Consider the following 17,638-nt stretch of genomic DNA (forward strand, 5'->3'; position numbering starts at 1 on the left):
CAAGGCATAGATTAGCTGTATTTTTCGGAACTGTCGAGTTGTTCATGTTTCCATATCGTTTTAAAAACTTCATAGAAAACCGATTTTTAGTTTACGTGCAAAATTAAGGATTTATTTTAAATCGTTTTCATTTCCTCGGTGAATAATGCAATCTTCAAGCATTCACCTTTACAAATACGCAGGCCTGTTTTAATTTTGCGACGTTCATTTTAACACCCATTAGGTCATACTATAGTAATTATTTCATCCTTGCCCGGTTAAATCTCCCACTCGTTTTCCTGTAATTCAGTTAACCCTCTTCTTTCTCTTTCCGCCGCAGTAGTTTGAAAAATGGTCCTGCGATAGGGCAGTTATAGAAGTAAATTACTGTGTGTTCTCTCGTGGCAGTAGCCATTACTGAAGCAAAAATTGCCTTTAACATTTATGACATAATATTCACTATATATCATAATTCTTTTATCTTTAATGTTCTTTAATTCATCAAAAAGGTCGGGCGGTACATTTTGTAAAAAGTAAAAGTCGTAATGTACAGCCTGATATGAAAAAGACAAACACAAAAATAAGTCGCTGGCGCATAAATTTACGAACACAAGGCAAACTATACAGTAGATCTATATTTCCTCGCTATGGGAAATGCAGTCTTTCTTAGGCCATGCCGGCCAAACCTGTCCTATGATGGAAGAATCTGAAAAAGAAAGCATTAAAAGAAATGTCGCCCGAAAGGATTTATACGAAGAACGAGTGGATCGTGCGACCTTGAGAGAACCCTGTTAATTACAAGATGAAGCGCGCTAAACAGCTGTGAATAATGCAATTTCACTCCGCATCTCATTTAAAGTTCAAGTAATATTTTCCGAACCAAACTAGTGAAATCACCTGTCGTGTGCGAACAATGCTCCAATTGTAAGCAATGACGTTTGCATACTAAACCACGAGTACAATTGATCCACTTATTCGCTTTGGATAGGCGAGGCGGATGGTCGATAAAAGCAATTAAATTGTGGCAAGAAGCCGTTCACAGCAAACGAGTATTACTGAGTTGTAAAAAACAAAAATCAGTGTTCCCCGGGCAAACTGCTACCAGGTAAGGACCGAAAACTGTTACTGTGTTAATGAAGTTTACTCGGCGAATCCAGCGCAAAGAATATATTGTCGTGTTTGTGAAATCGATCAGCTTCACATTGTAGAGATGATTTGAATGAATTTCAAATGACTAGTGTTTATTCCAGTTAGGCTTTATAATGATGCCTTTGAAGGCACGAGGCGACAGTAGTTTCGATTATTAAAGGTCAATAACGCGCGTCTTGAAGGTCAGTTTTTCCGGCATTTTTAGAAGGTAACTTTTGTTGCTTGGCATTTAAACTGCAGCTTTAAATAACATGACTTTCTGGCAGCGCGGACCCGTAACTATTCTCGCGTACCTGATAGCACTGACCCAGCGCGTAAGATATCGTCTGATATTCCATTTTTGAATGAAAAAATAAGCGACATACTTAACGACCTTCAGTGCGGTTTACGTAGACTAAACTTGGTACACCAGTGTAGATCTGTTTCTACTGACCATACTCCCACTGCCTGGGGGATGATTTGAAAGACTGAACAATATTCGCATAATACATTCCGTTAAGGCTAAGTTAAATTTTTTGAGTAGTTTGTTTTCTCAGGCCTTGTTACTCAATCCTAGCTGTTAAAATGCCACAGTGCTTCAGTCGCGGTCAAAATTTTGCTGAATTTAGTGAGGTCTCACCTTAAGGCAATATGATTGTTTTTCTCGCAGTTTGCATTCGACTCTTAGAGAAGCTTAATTGAATTTCAATTCCAAATCATATGCTCGAGCAAGCCACTGAAAAACCGCCTTTAGTTATACACGTCATGTTAAATTCCAGTATAGACAACCTTTTCAAAGTAAGAAGTATTCTTATCTAAAATGTTTAAAAGACGTTAATTTCCCTCCATGGAGTTTCGTTTTATTTACATTGCAATTTCTTGTTTACTGCCTGTCATTACCAAACTAATTACAAGCCCTCAGTCAACCGTAGTATGTAGTGAGTGATTTTATTTGTCCTTGGTCTGATTTTTTTTCTGCTAAAAACCGAGTAAAACGTTGATTGCTATTGTCAATTTCGTTTGACAACCTGACCTCCCGCCATTTATAAACGCGCTTGTCACTCCATTACTTGTTCTCTCCACAATCTGCCGTGGAATAAATTACGCGTAAGTGATTATCACAGCAGGTGAATCAACACAAAAGATGACATTAAGAAGATGTTCTCTTTGCAAACAAAAAGGCTCGAAATTGGGGATTTTCGAGATATTGTGCTTTTGAAACCCACCATCAGATATCAGACTGGCTGCAGGGTAAACAGGGGACGGACAATGCTCTAGATATCAGTATAGTTTGGGCTGCCAACAGGCCTTTTCTTAAATTACGAAAAATAAAAGAGAAAAAAAAAACCAACGACGAACTCAAATTTTTTTTTGTCATGGAGCGAATGATTGATGTTGAGCGGAAAAATGACAATGAAATATAAATATCTAATGTGAGACAAACTCGGTATACACTGCAAGGGCACGTAGGCCGAATGTTGCATCCTGCATGCCTCAAAATTTCCGGATCATTTCAGTCAAATGTCTATCTTATCATAATCATTCTATTTTAAAATGGTTTGCTGGATCGACTCTGTTCCATTACCCTTGTCTGTCTAAAGCTCGCGATCTCCGATATTGCGAGATTTTAATGGAATTTGTCAGCAAGTGCCAAATTAATAGAACTTCAGCCAAAATTTTAAATAGAAACCGTCACACAATGAAAACACTCTCTAACAAATCTGACATAAAAACTGTCATAGAGGCATTAAAACAATAAAACAACAAACGAGGCTTACTTTAAATATAACACTTATCAAACCCCCTCAGCTATCTGCTAATTCATGTATTTTCTCTCCGCTGTATGAAGGAAGGGAAGCCAACAAAACCGACGAAAAAAGATGTGTTGAACATTCCTAAGACTTAACATAAGTTGCCATGGTTAAGAATTGTAAAGCTTTCTCGTTAGAAAAATGTATGAAAACAAATACACGTATATTATGAATCAACAGTGAGTGTGGGAGTGGTTTTGGTTGTCGGGGGCGAGTAATTTACGAGTAGCACTTGTTTTCAAAATTAGATGAGACATTTTAGGGACATTTTCGGGCTCAAATCCTCAGCAAAATAGAATGACACTTTTATATTTAAAACCAACCGTACGTTTTAATTAATTGTATTTCACGAAGCTACAAAGAACGCAAACAGCGATTGAATACAAACTGACAAAGCTGTCTATCTGCAACTCACAGAAAACAAACATTGATATTACTGTCAACGTTACTAGATATAGGTTTGACAAGTGTCAAATTAGAGCCTGCCTTTTTCGGTGGTTATTCAGAAAGCAAAACTGACACCATAGAATAGAACACCACATCCATCTTAAAATCCGGCCCGTCAGAACACTTAGCACTTCCCTTAGACTGAATATCGACGGATTTATACAAGTGCTATCAGTAAAATTCTTAGCAAAATAACTTTAATTTTCAATGCACCAAATTGTTATATTCCTTATATGTCCGGCCCAAAATCACAGTTTTATGGCAATCTCATCATTTCTTGGGAAACCTAAGGAGTGTATGAAATTGTCTTATTAATCAATCTACCGATATGGTTTTTGTCGTCTTGAAAAACAATACATCATGCTCCTTACTGCGCTTGCGCACGAGGACGCCTTTTTTAAAATCGAAAAAGGAACTCTTTTGCTCGAAGGTTGTCAAAGGGAGCATTTATGAGTCACGTACGGTAATTTTTAGCCGATGTCGGTCGTGTACTATAACAAACCTGTCGGTTTCCTGACAAATATTTGAACGGGTGAATGGCACGTCACGGCTTGGCAAGAGTCTACCATTTTTAAGTGTCACCACAACACGCAGTGCACGTAGGAAAAAATTAAAATTTAAATCTTGTAGCCCGGGGTGATATGTACCAGATGAGACGATATGTACCCACTCCTCTAAAAAGAAGAAAAAATGGGAAATGATTTTCTTGATTTTCCTTAGCTTGAGGTAAGTGACTAGCATAATATTGTGTACACAGGTTGAAACGTTGAGAAAGCTCCGTTTTCGACTGAATTATTTAGATATACTTGATACCACTGATAGTACAACTGTTTTGCTGTTAATGTCGAACCCTTCAATTCCATTTCTGAGGAAAATGAACTTGTTATGAAGGATTATGGCGGTATGATCGTGTAAAAGTTTGGAAAAGCGTGCAAGTAGAGATCTCTTGTCTTAATGATGTGATCAAGGTTATCAATTAGGATAGAGTCGAAAGACATCTGGAAGTGTATGTATGCCACTGACAAGGTCAAGGCAAGTTTTAGACTTCCCGTTTGTGTTGGTCAGATGTTCAAATAGAAGATAAAATTCATTATCAAAATTATATTTAAAATGAAATTTTGTACCCTGTAATTTCAGCATTCATTTCCAATATGATCCTCTCAAAGTAATTACTAGAGTTCCTTTTCTGTATTTAATTCAAACTATGTAAGTGATTCCATTCTGTTGCTCCGCCAAAAAGGAGCAACGAACGATAGTTCTCGCCGGTTAGTCGAGTCGTCAGACTCGGTTTGAAGGTGCCGAATATATAGTCTAAGATCAGCTTTTTACGTCTGAACATTTTTGTAGGTATAATCTACTAAAGTGCACTTGGAACCTACTCTGAGTAAGAAGGGATAAAATGTACATACTTCGACTTTACTTAGTGACCATTAAAACGTTCGTAGTTCAAAGAACTCGAAGTTCGCTGCTAAGTATGGTCTACACCACACTTGGGGAGAACGCACTTGACCAATACGAAATGGAAGCCAACTGAAAGCGCTGTGCAGTAGTGCTAAAATTCTAATGAACGGACAGACGAACAACTTGCTTGAATTTCATTTTCATAGACAACCTAAACCATCGCTTTTCATATCATCCGACACCTGAATGCGGTTCCTTTCTGCAAATTGCAAACCAGTTATTCCTAATGTTTCAAGTTTCAACCAGGTCATTTCTTTGCACCCGAACAGCTCCGTTGAACATAGGACGAGTCACACTGAAATGTATTTTCCATAGCAAAGCGGGTCCATGTCTCCGTTGGCTTAAGCCCTACAGTAATTTCTTTGCCGAAAACCGCGTCGTTGAGCCATTCTAGAGAAATACAAAAGGTTTCGTTTGTTCGTTTGTGTTGCTGTTATGTACCCTTTAGCAACAACGGTACCTATATGCCTTTCCGTCTTGCATGGTTAAAACCCTTTGAGTTTTTAAATAGGAAACTATAAAAAACTCTCGTCCTTTGCAAAGGCCTGGCGCTTTTACTGCCGAACAATCACATTTTTGATACTATACTTGAAACTTGTGCTTCAAATAACATACTTTGTCATCAGGTGTGAGGCCAAAGTTGACTAACTTGCGATTTGAGATTTTGCGGCAAGTGCACTTGAGTTAAATGCTTACTTGAAACTAACTTAGCTTCTAGTGTGGAGCCAACAGCTAGCTGCCGGCTTTTAGCTGTCCATTCAAATGCCGGCGCGGCCTACCCAAGAGCGAGGATAATAAATTTTCCTTCTAATTGCTTACATCGTGATCCGCATCCCTGTCTTTTTAACCTCTGCTTTGTATTTTTTAAGTTTACATAGCCTGCATAGTTCAAAATAAACCAATGGGATATGAGCGGTCCATAACTTAGGGTCCTTATAGTGAAAAACTGCCCCGAGTAATTAGCCAATCAAATTCTATGGTTCACGATTCCGGACCGCCAATATGATTGAGAAGAAAAAAGTTGATTAATTAATCAATTGAAGCAACATAACCGATTCCCAACTGAAGGAAGGGATTACTGTATACTCTGTTGCTCTCTAACGCCGATACTTGAGTAGTATTCTAACATCGGCTATGGCACTGTTACAGGGCTATTAGTATCTTTCGAATGTCAGGTTCAAGGGATGTTGCTAAGTTCTTCCGTTTGGAAGGTTTTGGTAGCTGTTAGGGAATTCAGCCTCAAAAGGTCCACAGCGGGAGCTTTTGCGCTACCTTTTAGGGTATTGAACCGAAAAAAATATGTCAGCAGATATGATGTGTTCTCTTCGGCCAGGGTGAAAAACAAAATAAGCCACTCCTACAAAACAGGATCTTAGTACCTCTTAGGGATTCTTTTCAATACTGTTTCCGACGAGTACCCCCGTACTTTTTTATGGGAGTCCCGCCGGCTCAAAAAATTCAGTTCAAGTTTGGTGGAACTTGAAAATTAAAGCTGTAAAAACATTTGCCTGTCGGCTCGTGTTCCATCAGCATTTCTCGTTCTCTCAAACTTCCAAACGATAGTTTTTTGGGACTCCGTGAATACGGTATCAGTATATCGGCAATAATTTTACAAGATCGATTCAAGACAATTATAAGCATGAATTAAATGAACCATAAAGTTTTAAGTTTGTTCACCATTTAGTGTAATGGCCTGATTCCTGTCAGTTGTCATCAATCGCAATTGGTATGCAAAATCAAACACTGTTACTTGAATTGATTCTGTGATATCGTAATGTTCTCAAGGTGTCCTAGTAATAATTGAAATTTCCCCGTAAAGGTTAGATCTGGACGAAAAATCAGTGAGAATAAAAGTTTGGTACTTAAAATGCATGGTAATCAATTTCAAATTTCCGGGACATTTATATGTGAATTACAAAGGCATTTCCTTTTGAAAATAACAACGCCTCTTGTTATCATCAACGGCAAGTTATCATTTATCTCTATGCCACGATAGAGTCACGATGTCCCGACTATTGGACTATTGGCTTTTATTTTAAAGTCTTTCTAATTCGCGCATTGCTACTTCGAATGCCACAAATCAGCTTCTACAGCTGAGACGTTTAACTGTTTCAGGATAAAAAATACAGTTCAATTACTTGTCCGAACAGCTTTGTTAAGGGATAGGTATGAGCCAGTTCGTGTACCTTTCTCTTTAATCTCAACTTGCTCTGGTCAGCTAAGTTAATTTTTGTAATTAACTTCCCTTAGTTTTAACAACGGAACTCTAGTCTTACTCTGAGCAACTCCCATATGGTGTCGGCCTAGCTTTTATACATAACAATGTTTCATTTGTGTCGGTTGAGGTTTATGAATCACATCCGTTCTATCTTTTGGATAAATTCAAGCACTTTATCAACGATCACTTGGAAAACCTTCGATATTTTGCTGAGTATGAATATACTAAACGCGGCAGTCAAGCTGTGCTTTCTGTTTACTGAGCCAGAAATATTGAAGGCAAATATCTTCAGTTGTTTTTTATATAAAAAATATCTTTTTGCTCTTTAAAAAAATAACCTGCAACTTCTGTTTACAAGAATGTTTTGATTTTTCTTTATCATTCCGATCTTGTGTCCCACATACCCATGTGTATCTATCTTAACTTCTTGTCAGTATATTAGATCATCCAGTTTTATTCATTTTGTACACGAACCAGCTTTGATTTATCATCGCGTGTAAATAAAGGTTGTATGTATGTATGTATGTATCTACGTACGTATAATTGTCGGTGAATTAATTACGTGGGTTTTTTTCCGCACCGCAGAGATACTAAATTCACGTAAAAACGATACTTAGATAAACTTTACTTCTTAATCTATTCAATAGTTTTTTTCGCTTTATCTGAGAGCATTTCTTGTTAACGATGTAAACTAAATAAAACATCCATCTTTAATCATAAATTGATACAATTTCATCCCGCTAAGCTAAGTCACGAGGCTTTGTTATAACTTCAGATGCGGATAGATCTTTCTTTAAAATGACGTTGCTGCGAAACTTAAATTTGAATTATATTTAGGATAAAACTGTTTTTTTCTATTACTTGTTTAGCTTGACATCCGTGTTTTAGGAACTCAACATATTTAAACAGAGAAAAAAAAAAATTTATATTCGTTTCGCTTTCTTAAGAAAACTAAGGACGTTTAGGTCTTTTGATCTCAGCCGGAATCGATTTTACGTAGACCAAGAAAAACTCAGGAAAGCTAAGCTAGATTTAGAACCTTAAAAAATAACACTTCGTTTAGAACACTACACAGAACACTTCCTTTTTTTCGCGGAAAAAAAAAATTATACAAACAATAAATTAAAATAGTGACTGGTCGTAGCACACCTTCTTCCTTGACATTTGGTCAATGCAATCCTTTGTCTCGTATTTTTACTTTGCTATTCATAAAATCGACTTTTTAGAAAATTACTTGCCATCAGACTCCCATACAAACACCATAATATAGGGCCGATGTGAAAAACTTGGACTAACAAGCAGTTGTCTTGATCGTAAATTTCATGTCAAACAGTGATTTACAAAAAGCTCTACAAAAGTGTCCGTTGGTATCACAAAAGAAGATACGTGCATTGTCGAGAACATCAAACTTTCTGTTTGTCTTTGTTTGTTTAATAAGGGCTCAACTGTCAACGACGTGCCATTTTGCATCGAGCATTTAATATGCTAAACTCGCAGCTGAAATTGGTATACTTACATTTTGCAGCTTAGAACATTTTAGTCCTTGACAGATCAACAGCCCCGAACCACCGCAAATGCTGAAAACGTAAGTTGCTTTCAGTTGTTTCCATCAGTTTTCACAATGCGTTCTTCATGAGATCTCATAAAAAGCGCGCCGCAACTGAAGCTTGATTAACTCGCAGTACCAAGATTTGTTCTTCCCGTTTCTCTATCTTGTCAGAGCCCGATCAACTTTACTGCTCCGTTCTAGAACCTTGTTCGTTTTGAATACCTTACTTACACTCTCAGGGCTCACTAGTCTAATCTCTTAAAGCCTGTGCGGTCTTTCCTTCACGATTCATTACAACAATATAAAACAAAATGAACAGAGAGTATCGGCTTTAATCGGACTAATGAGTCTTTCTCTAGTGTGAGGTAATGTGCGGGTTCGCTTTCTAGAAAAAGGCGAAGGGGTACGCACATGTACGGGCGTAAAAGCCAAAAAGTAGAAAAATGAAGGGCAATTATGGTTTAAGTTGCTCTTTGATCTAGGGAACGGAATAATAATATTAACAACATCAACTAGCGACCGCCGACCTGCATTGGATATTATCAAAACAACACAGCTGTAGAATTCGTGTAAACTCGATTTGATCGATTTGATATGGTTCTTTCTTTGAAGTTCGTTCGTCATATTCGCGAAATGCGAAGCTTCGACGCCCTTATACACTCAGGCAAAGAAACTTGTTCATTCATTACAGTGAAACTTGAAGTTAAAACAGTGATCTACAAAATATTTTGTTTGCTCAGTATATTTTACACGTGGACGTTGTTTGATAATGCGATGATAGATGGCTTTATTCACTACAATGTGTTTTGAACTTTTGTAAGATAAATTCATCTGTAAACAGTTGCTAGAAAAACAAACCGACAAAGAGATTTTATTGAAATTACAGAATATTCCTGTTTTTCATTCCAACTTAAAGTCAAAGCACCATGTGTGACAGAAGGTCCCTTCTCTTGATGGGCATCCCCGGGCAGACACCCCTCACATCCCGATGTACCCTAGCGTTCTTAAGGTAGATCATTCGCATCAGAGATAGCGTGTTCGCGTTTAATCAACCGAAAGCCAGGGACTGATAAAATACCGGTTTGACCAGTTTACAACTTAATGAAGCCACCGAAATGCCCGGCCCGGCCCAAAGCCAGCGCGTGGTTTATCGGTTACCATTTTTTGTCTTCGACAGAGCCGTTAAGTGGCAAGAAGAATTGTGATTAGAACTCACGAAAGTTTCTTCGCCGCCTTGCCCCTATACAGCGTGCTCTTCTCCTCCGCCGAAACGAGGCAATCCCGACAACTGGAGGGAGCGAATAGGTTACGCAAATTCGTCGATTCCGTAAACTTCTTTACCCCACCCCCGACCAGCTACGTTAGCTGTATATAGTAGAATCTATAGAGATAAAGAGAGAAGAAACGCTTGGCTTGGAAGAACTTCAAAATGAATAGGGATCCTGTATCAGCATAAATCAAGGTGGCTGCGCGAAAATGGGGAAAAAACCCTATTTATAAAAATTAAAGCGCAAGTATACAATTTTCTCTATAGCCCGCAAAAATAATTCAATTGTCTCATACGAGATGACTGGTGAAGATTACAACCTCTAGTGGACGTGGCGTGCTGCCATCACCTACTGCGCGGAAAAGTAATAGGCTACCCTTGGCGTCAAATCAGTTAGCAACCTTGGCAGATGGCAAATGCTCAAATGTACTCTTGGTCGCGATTTTCACTGTATTTCCTCAAGAATTGATCAGCTTCATACTGGTAAGTCCGATATTGACCGCAGAGTTATTTCTGAGGACGGACTTTCCCTTGGCGCTTAAACAGTACCGTCAGATTCTTAGGTCGTCGATTAAATTGGTTATTGTCCCTGGTGAAATATCTAAAATGTTCATGTGTCGGTAGCGATGGATGCCGTCGTGGAGACCGTTTATACACGCGAAATTAATCGTCCAGCCCTCACTGAGTAAGTAAGAGGTTTCAGTTTTGTTTCTTTCTTGTTTTGAAAGCGAGCCACGAGTTTTGCCTTTTCCACGAGCCGGCGGCAGAGCCAGCAAGCGAAGCGACGACGGAATGTTTCGGCGTAGTCCGCCTATCACAGTTTGCAACGATTTTAAAAACCCTCTGCTGAGCACTCATTCAACAGGCTGTGCAAATTACCTTTTCACGTGGACGCTGAGACTGAGAAAGACCAAAAAAACGCGCTAGGTTAAGTTATTGAATAGCTAGCTTTACTACCCCGATTTGGGGGGGGGGGGGGGGGGGAGGGGGTACTCCCTTATATGGGCTATGTAGGTATATGCAGCCCCAAAGGGTATGGTTTTTCAGCCGTTTTGGTCATAAATAGGGTATCGGTTTTGGTGATTTTGGCCATTTTGGTCATAAATAGGGCATGGTTTTTGCACTCTAGTCTTGAATTGGGTATGTTTCTTAGAAGAAGCTGCTTTTTCATCATTCTTGGTAAGACCATCAACAAACGCCCTTCATAACTTATGTTTAGTGCAACTTTGCCAGCCGCAGCGGTCGTAAATAGGATATAAAAGTTTTGTTCAGGTCATAAATAGGGTAGCAAAAATGGCTGATTATAGTCATAAATAGGGTAAGGGTTTGGTAAGTGGGCCGCACATCCCCACCCAACTTTTCTGAGAGTAAACCCCCGGGCTTCAGTCTTTTTAAATTTGTTCTGAAAATGTACAAAGTGAATCAATATGTAAACTAAGCACATTGTGAGGACAATAACGAAGATAAAACTCGGCGAAGTCTCTTTAAAAATGGCCTAACACTCCACAACAACAAATTAAAACACGAAGGACTCGTGCGAAGGCGTCTTTTCCTTATCAGTCCAGAATCTTGAAAAGAAAGAAGGTAAATATGCAAAGACTCTCGCCAAGATTCAGGTCACAGCAATGTTTCTTACGCAAGATATGCGGAGAAGTTTTTTTTCCCAAATTTATAGAGATTTTTATGGAGACGCCATGCTGGTGCTCATCCGGATGGCGGCCGGAAACCAACAGAAACGTCTGTCACTGAGTTTTGCGACAAAAGCGTGAATTTGTCTCTCCAGGAACTCAAAAACATTTTAAAAATAATACTTTTTCTAATATATGAACTGTTCAGATAGCCAAATTCCCTGAAATAAGTCACTTTTTTAACCAACACTGATGACAGCTCTCTTGCCCGTCATGTAAGTGTCGCGTCACGCAAAAGCTTAGAAATTCAAGCGTAGTCTATTACAAAACGGCTATCTTTAAAACCATTTGGAGCGAAAATTTGTATGAATATTAGTTTTCAGCTACTCTTATACATCATGAAAGTAAAATCTCAGGAGGACCAATAGTTTTGTAGTTTGAATTTTAGCGACGTCATGTGAAAACCAGATTTAGGGGACTGTTGATTGATCGATTAAAGAACCAAAAATGTGTTTTCCTTGACATATATTTGTCGTTAAGTCGTAAGTCCTTCCATTAGCACATGCATATGGTAAGGTTAGGACAAATATCTATCACTGCGAAACTCAATTTAAAAACGTCACAGTCCGGAGTTAAGATAAATCCAGGCGGTCCAATTCTTCGGACGGTGTAGCGGATCTCAAAGACTGAGAATCGAGATTTGAACCGCTCCACTATCCCGTGCTTAATAGGGTGCAATATAATTACAATGAATAAATTTCACAACTGTATTTATACCTGTTGAGTTGATACATGTGACAGAATAATTAGCTTCCGGTGCGAAACTGAGAAATTCTCGCTCACTTTTCAGTAAAGATTAACGCTATTAAATATTCACCGTTTTAATCCTCGTTTTAAAGATTCCCGCTTTTGAAGATTCCTTGTTTAAAAGATTCCCGCTTTTAAAGATTCCCCGTTTTAAAGAGTGGGGCGCGCGGTGGCCTCATGGTTAGCGCGCTCGTCTCCGGATCGAGCGGTCCGGGTTCGAGCCCTGGCCGGGGACATTGTGTTGTGTTCTTGGGCAAGACAATTTACTCTCACAGTGCCTCTCTCCACCCAGTTGTATAAATGGGTACCGGCGAACTTGATGCAGGGGGTAACCCTGCGATGGACTAGCATCCCATCCAGGGGGGAGTAGAAATACTCCTAGTCGCTTCATGCTACAGAAACCGGGATGAGCTCCGGCCTGATGGGCCACTTGGCTCGTATGCAGACTTTACCTTTTTACCCGTTTTAAAGATTCCTGCTTTTAAAGATTCCCCGTTTTAAAGATTCCCGCTTTTAAAGATTCCCCATCCTAAAGATTCCCCATTTTAAAGATTCTCCATTTTAAAGATTCCCCGTTTTAAAGATTCTCCATTTTAAAGATTCCTGGTTTTAAGAATTCCCCATTTTAAAGATTCCCGCTTTTAAAGATTTCCCATTTTAAAGATTTCCGGTTTTAAAGATTCCCCATTTCAAAGAATCTCCGTTTGAAAGATTCCCTATTTTAAAGATTCCCGCTTTTAAAGATTCTCGCTATTAAAGATTCCCCGTTCCCCGTTCCCCGTTCCCCGTTCCCCGTTCCCATTCATCGATTTCCCACTCACCGATTCCCCATTCCTTGTTTTAAAGATAGCCGCCTGAAATCTAGACAGGTTGATAAGAGATTTATTGAATGAACTAAAGTGTCTAGAAAAAAATTCCACGGTTACCCACTGTAATGATATCAGTGAAGATGATGATGATGAAACCGTTTGCACTGGGCTGCAAAAACCTTTCAGATCTTTCGGCTTCAAATTTTCCGCTACCAAAATGATGGTAGTAGCTTGACAGTTTGATTCCGTATGGCATGTTGGAACTCATAGGAACATACTTTAGAAGCCTTCAGTCACGTTAAACATTCGTTGAAGATGTTTAACATTTTGAAACACCGTGTGTGGAATAGTTTCGGACACAGCATGCCACATAACTGTTTTTGACACATTTTGGCCCTCATTTATACTGAGCGTATTTTATCACAACAGCTTTATCAATTCTTTGAGGATGAATTATTTGTCTGCTTCCTGTCCGAACCACAGCTGTCAGGCTGCATGCTTTTGCCTCGTCCCAGGTCTTCCGCGCCGAGGAAAATAAAAATAAAAACCCGCAAAAAGTAAAAAGTAGGAGCGCAGGCTCAACCCTGACCGCGTTCCGCGCCCGTCTCTCTTTCATCCGCCGATCGCGCTTCAGTCCACATGAACTTTATTTTATCAGTCAGGCTCAAGTCGTTTGGCTTGTGTAGAGTCAAGAGGCAGCTTATTGGTATCAAGACGTTACTTTACTGAACGATTTCATTACTTTACTGAGCGAGACATTGCCGGCAAGGCCGAGGTTTGAGATTTTCCCGTAAAGACCGAACGTTCGAGGTTCATAAGATATGGCTTTTTGCTTTGTCTTTGTAGGTCCGTAATCGTCGGCGGGCATTACGAGAGAATAATGCCCTAGAATTAGCCGGTCAGAGGGCGCGTTATATCGACTACAAACACGAGCTATGTAATAAAAAAGGTTTAACAAATGTTTGCAAGATTGGAATGAGACTGTTTGAATCGTTTGAGGCCCCAAGAAAATATTTCTTTATTAATAGTTTCTTTTTTTCAGGTGCTTTGTGTAGTGAAATTGATTGGATCACAATGGATATAGAAGGCATATTTTTCAACACTACAACATTGACCACAGGTTAATAAATAAGTTGATATTTATTTTATATCGGCAATTTATCATCAGTGTCATTCATTTCTATTGAGGGTTTACGTGGGGGTGACCAGCAACATTTTCAGTGATTTCCCATTAGCTGTCATGCACAGTTTCAGCTTATTTTTTAGCTATCGGTATTAAATTTTGCAGATGGTAACTCAGTACCACTTGAAGGACGTCCCATTTCTCAGTTGACAGTTAGCATTTTGAACAATTCGCAGCTGTAAGTGAAATTGCAAAGAGATCCTCTTATTGTTGCCTTGCCTTATATTCAAGAAGACTCACAGCTGTCTTTCGTAAAGATAATAAGATTGTCCTGCGCGCGAAACATCAAGGAGAGGTTTACATCACCACTTGTCGTCATTTTCGCCATCGTTATCATAGCATACTGTAAAATCCTGGTGCAGGTCTCCATGGTTACAGGACAGCACACCTGCTAACCAAAAAATAATTTCGAGTTATCATCCTCCCGGTTAGAAGCCACGCCCATACCCACCCCTCGAGTTTGGTTTGGTGAATTACAGACTAGTTGTACTTCAAATAGAATTCCGCAGATTAAATTTTCATCAGTTTAGATTTTGTGAAATGTATCCCTCATCGAAGTCTTTTCAAAAGTCGTTTCTTGCAAACTCATTCTCAAACGTTGTTTGTTTAATGCCATTTATAATGATGTTTCCTTTGGATACAATCTCCTCGACTTATTGTTACAGGTCCTCTAAAAGCCTCTTATGAAGGTTGTAAGTTTAGGTTTATAAGTTTCTTAGTTTACTTTCCGGCCTTTCAACGTTCTTTCGATTTTTTCGTTTGTTTTTTTCAGGACAGAACCTGACTTCCAACGCGTCCGCCGCTGGCTTTGCCCTCAGTCCAGGCTTTATCACCGCAGTCACCGTTTATGCCGTCGTAATTTTTATTGTAGCCGTGATCGGTAACTCTTTGGTAATATACATCGTGAGCGCGCGAGAATATATGAGAAACTCAACCAATATACTGATCGCCAACATGGCGGTAGCGGATATTTTAATGGCTTGTATTTTCCCTTACATGCTCAAATGGCTTTACGTGATGAGTCTGTGGTTTGGAACGTTCATGGGAACAGCTCTGTGCAAGTTCTTTCATTCCGCTCAAGTTCTCTCCATCGCCTGTTCTGTGATAAACCTTGTCTTTATAAGCCTTGATCGATGCATTGTCATTTGGTTTCCTTTACGACGAATCTTCACAAACAAAGTTCTGAAAGCGTCTCTTGTAGCGAGTTGGATTTATTCGCTTGCTTTCGCTATGCCACTGATCGTGATGACCACGACACGCCGTGATGCCGAGGGATCTTATCACTGTCGCGAATTCAACTGGCCCACTCCACGTGCTAAAATTGACTACACAACAGCTTTTACGATTTGTTCGTATATTGTGCCCCTCGTCATTATTACTATTGCATACATTCTAATTGCCGTTAAACTTTGGAAGCGGGAATTACCGGGTCATCAGACACTGGAATATCAAAAGAAAGCCCACGAAACCACCAAAAAAGCCATTACAATGCTAGTCACAGTAGTGGCCGTGTTTGCACTGTGTTGGCTTCCACTGCAAGCGCGAGAATTTATGCTGAACTATTTCCCTGAAACGATCTCACTCTTTCCTATAGAACTAGAAGCCTTTCTTCCGTGGATCGGTGTTTTGAACAGCGCCATCAATCCTTGCTTGTATGTGATCTTTTCTGAGAACTTTCGTCGCGAGTTTGGTCGAATTCTTTGTTGCGTGAAAAGTAACCGCCCCGATGCGTATTTGGGGATCCCAGCTTCAAGGGCCACGCCCATGACTACGCCCATTTTATCTCGGCGCCATCTGTCAGCTACCAATGTACATGAAACTGTTCCTCTACGCCATTTAACAGTAAATGGTAAATAGACTGACTTGTTTATCGAATTTACACGTTGCATAGAGAAAGGATGATCCTAAACTTCATTTGCTTGCTTGTTACTTTTACTGCCTTTTCAAAGTGAACATCGGTTTTGATAGTGATGAGGCGAGTGTACGTAACACAGAAGTGCTGGCACAAGGCAATTTTCCTCGTAACAATCATCGAGGAATACTCATCGTGAAATTAACGTTGTAATTTTGTAAACAATCCTGCCGATCATCACGAAATGCGTGAAACAAAATCTGCGATCCATTCAGGTTCAAATTGGGAGAAGGGAGGGTAATACAAGGCAACATAATAAATTTAATTGAATAAGAAAATGGCGACGACGGAAAATTTGAAACCGTCCAAAATTATTTATTTTTTATGAACAAGTTAATCTGATCAGCCTCCGAAGTATTTTTTGGTTTCTACTGATTTAATTTCAAAATTGCAGTGATCGTACATGAAATAAATTTTGAAATTCATTTTATTAATATATCACTGATAATTTAAGTTAAGTTATTTTTGAATCACAGGTCAGAACAGTGTGCATACGATTGCTTGTGAATTGGAACTAGTGTTATATCAGAAAAACGCTCGTGTGCTATTATTTGTTTAGTACTTCGTGGAGAAGCGCGAAGTCACGCTTCACGCAAGAATCTGAGGTCTTCAATTTCTCCAAGCTTTTTCCTCTTCTTTTTACATTTTCTCTTAAATTTATTTATACCGATGGTTGTGTTATCAACAAGATTAATCATTGTGTTTAGTCGGATATCTTATAAACCAAACATGTAAGCTTGTTTGCTCTTTCTCATTTTGATTGGTCTTTCATGGCCTTGGGAGCAGGGCATTGTTCACGTGGAATTGCTGTTTCAAAGCGAGACATTTGTGTGGTATTGTATAACTTTGTTTATTTAGTCTGAGCAAATATGACAAAAAAAACCCAACCAAACAAACAACAACAACAAAAATAAAAACAAAATAAAATGACAGTTTGGAAAGCATCCAGTCGCAAATGGAAGAATTGTCAGATAAATCACTCGCCAGGAAAAAGATTTTTTCAATCTGACGTTTGAACTTGACTTTCAAATTGTTTTCTAACTTCTGCTTGCACGTGCCGAGAAAACAGCATTAAAATCAAATATAAAATGGGACTATGTGAGTTAGTCTTTTATTTTAAGTATTTAAAAACTTATTTGTCGTATTAAAGACCGAATTTCCCTACAACTTGAAAGTACACAAATTTACTGGCTTATGTATAAAATCTTTGTAAGAAAAAAAGAAATTAAATTGCACTCTGTCGTGTGGTCAGTCGGGAGTCGTTGTGTCTTCCCTTCTTAGGTCGAGGTAACCGGAGACATTCGTAGTGGACGGGCCATTACATTTTCGAGGGGAAGGCTGGGCAATTTCCAAAACAATTCATGCAGAGAAAAAACTGCTGAAAAAAAAAAAAAAAAAAAAGAAAAGAAAAAAAAAAATGAGCAAGGGGAGCCGTGGGA

The 17,638-nt window shown here is 39.0% G+C and overlaps 1 protein-coding gene across 3 annotated transcripts; it reads left to right on the forward strand.

The window, feature by feature from the left end:
- The first annotated feature begins 490 nt into the window (after positions 1 to 490).
- On the forward strand, positions 491 to 17,637 carry LOC145493162 (RYamide receptor-like). Of its 3 annotated transcripts, none has more exons than XM_081472567.1 (3): positions 491 to 1,084; positions 14,147 to 14,224; positions 15,060 to 17,637. In XM_081472567.1, exons 2-3 carry the CDS (start codon positions 14,179 to 14,181, stop codon positions 16,142 to 16,144), a joined length of 1,131 nt encoding a protein of 376 aa, XP_081328693.1. In that variant the 5' UTR covers positions 491 to 1,084; positions 14,147 to 14,178; the 3' UTR covers positions 16,145 to 17,637. The 3 variants fall into 3 exon arrangements, with proteins under 3 accessions (XP_081328693.1, XP_081328692.1, XP_081328691.1); XM_081472566.1 differs by lacking the exon at positions 491 to 1,084 and adding an exon at positions 7,581 to 8,629; XM_081472565.1 differs by lacking the exon at positions 491 to 1,084 and having other exon boundaries at positions 12,294 to 14,224.
- Position 17,638: the final 1 nt, after the last annotated feature.

This window comes from Orbicella franksi, chromosome 7 (genome assembly GCF_964199315.1).
Source record: "Orbicella franksi chromosome 7, jaOrbFran1.1, whole genome shotgun sequence".
NCBI lineage: Eukaryota > Metazoa > Cnidaria > Anthozoa > Scleractinia > Merulinidae > Orbicella > Orbicella franksi.

Excerpts from the sequence above, each read along its gene's own strand:
- LOC145493162 (XM_081472565.1), top strand. The coding sequence starts at position 14,080 with ATGAGACTGTTTGAATCGTTTGAGGCCCCAAGAAAATATTTCTTTATT. Across the intron at positions 14,225-15,059 it reads CACTACAACATTGACCACAG|GACAGAACCTGACTTCCAAC; the intron begins GTTAATAAATAA and ends TGTTTTTTTCAG.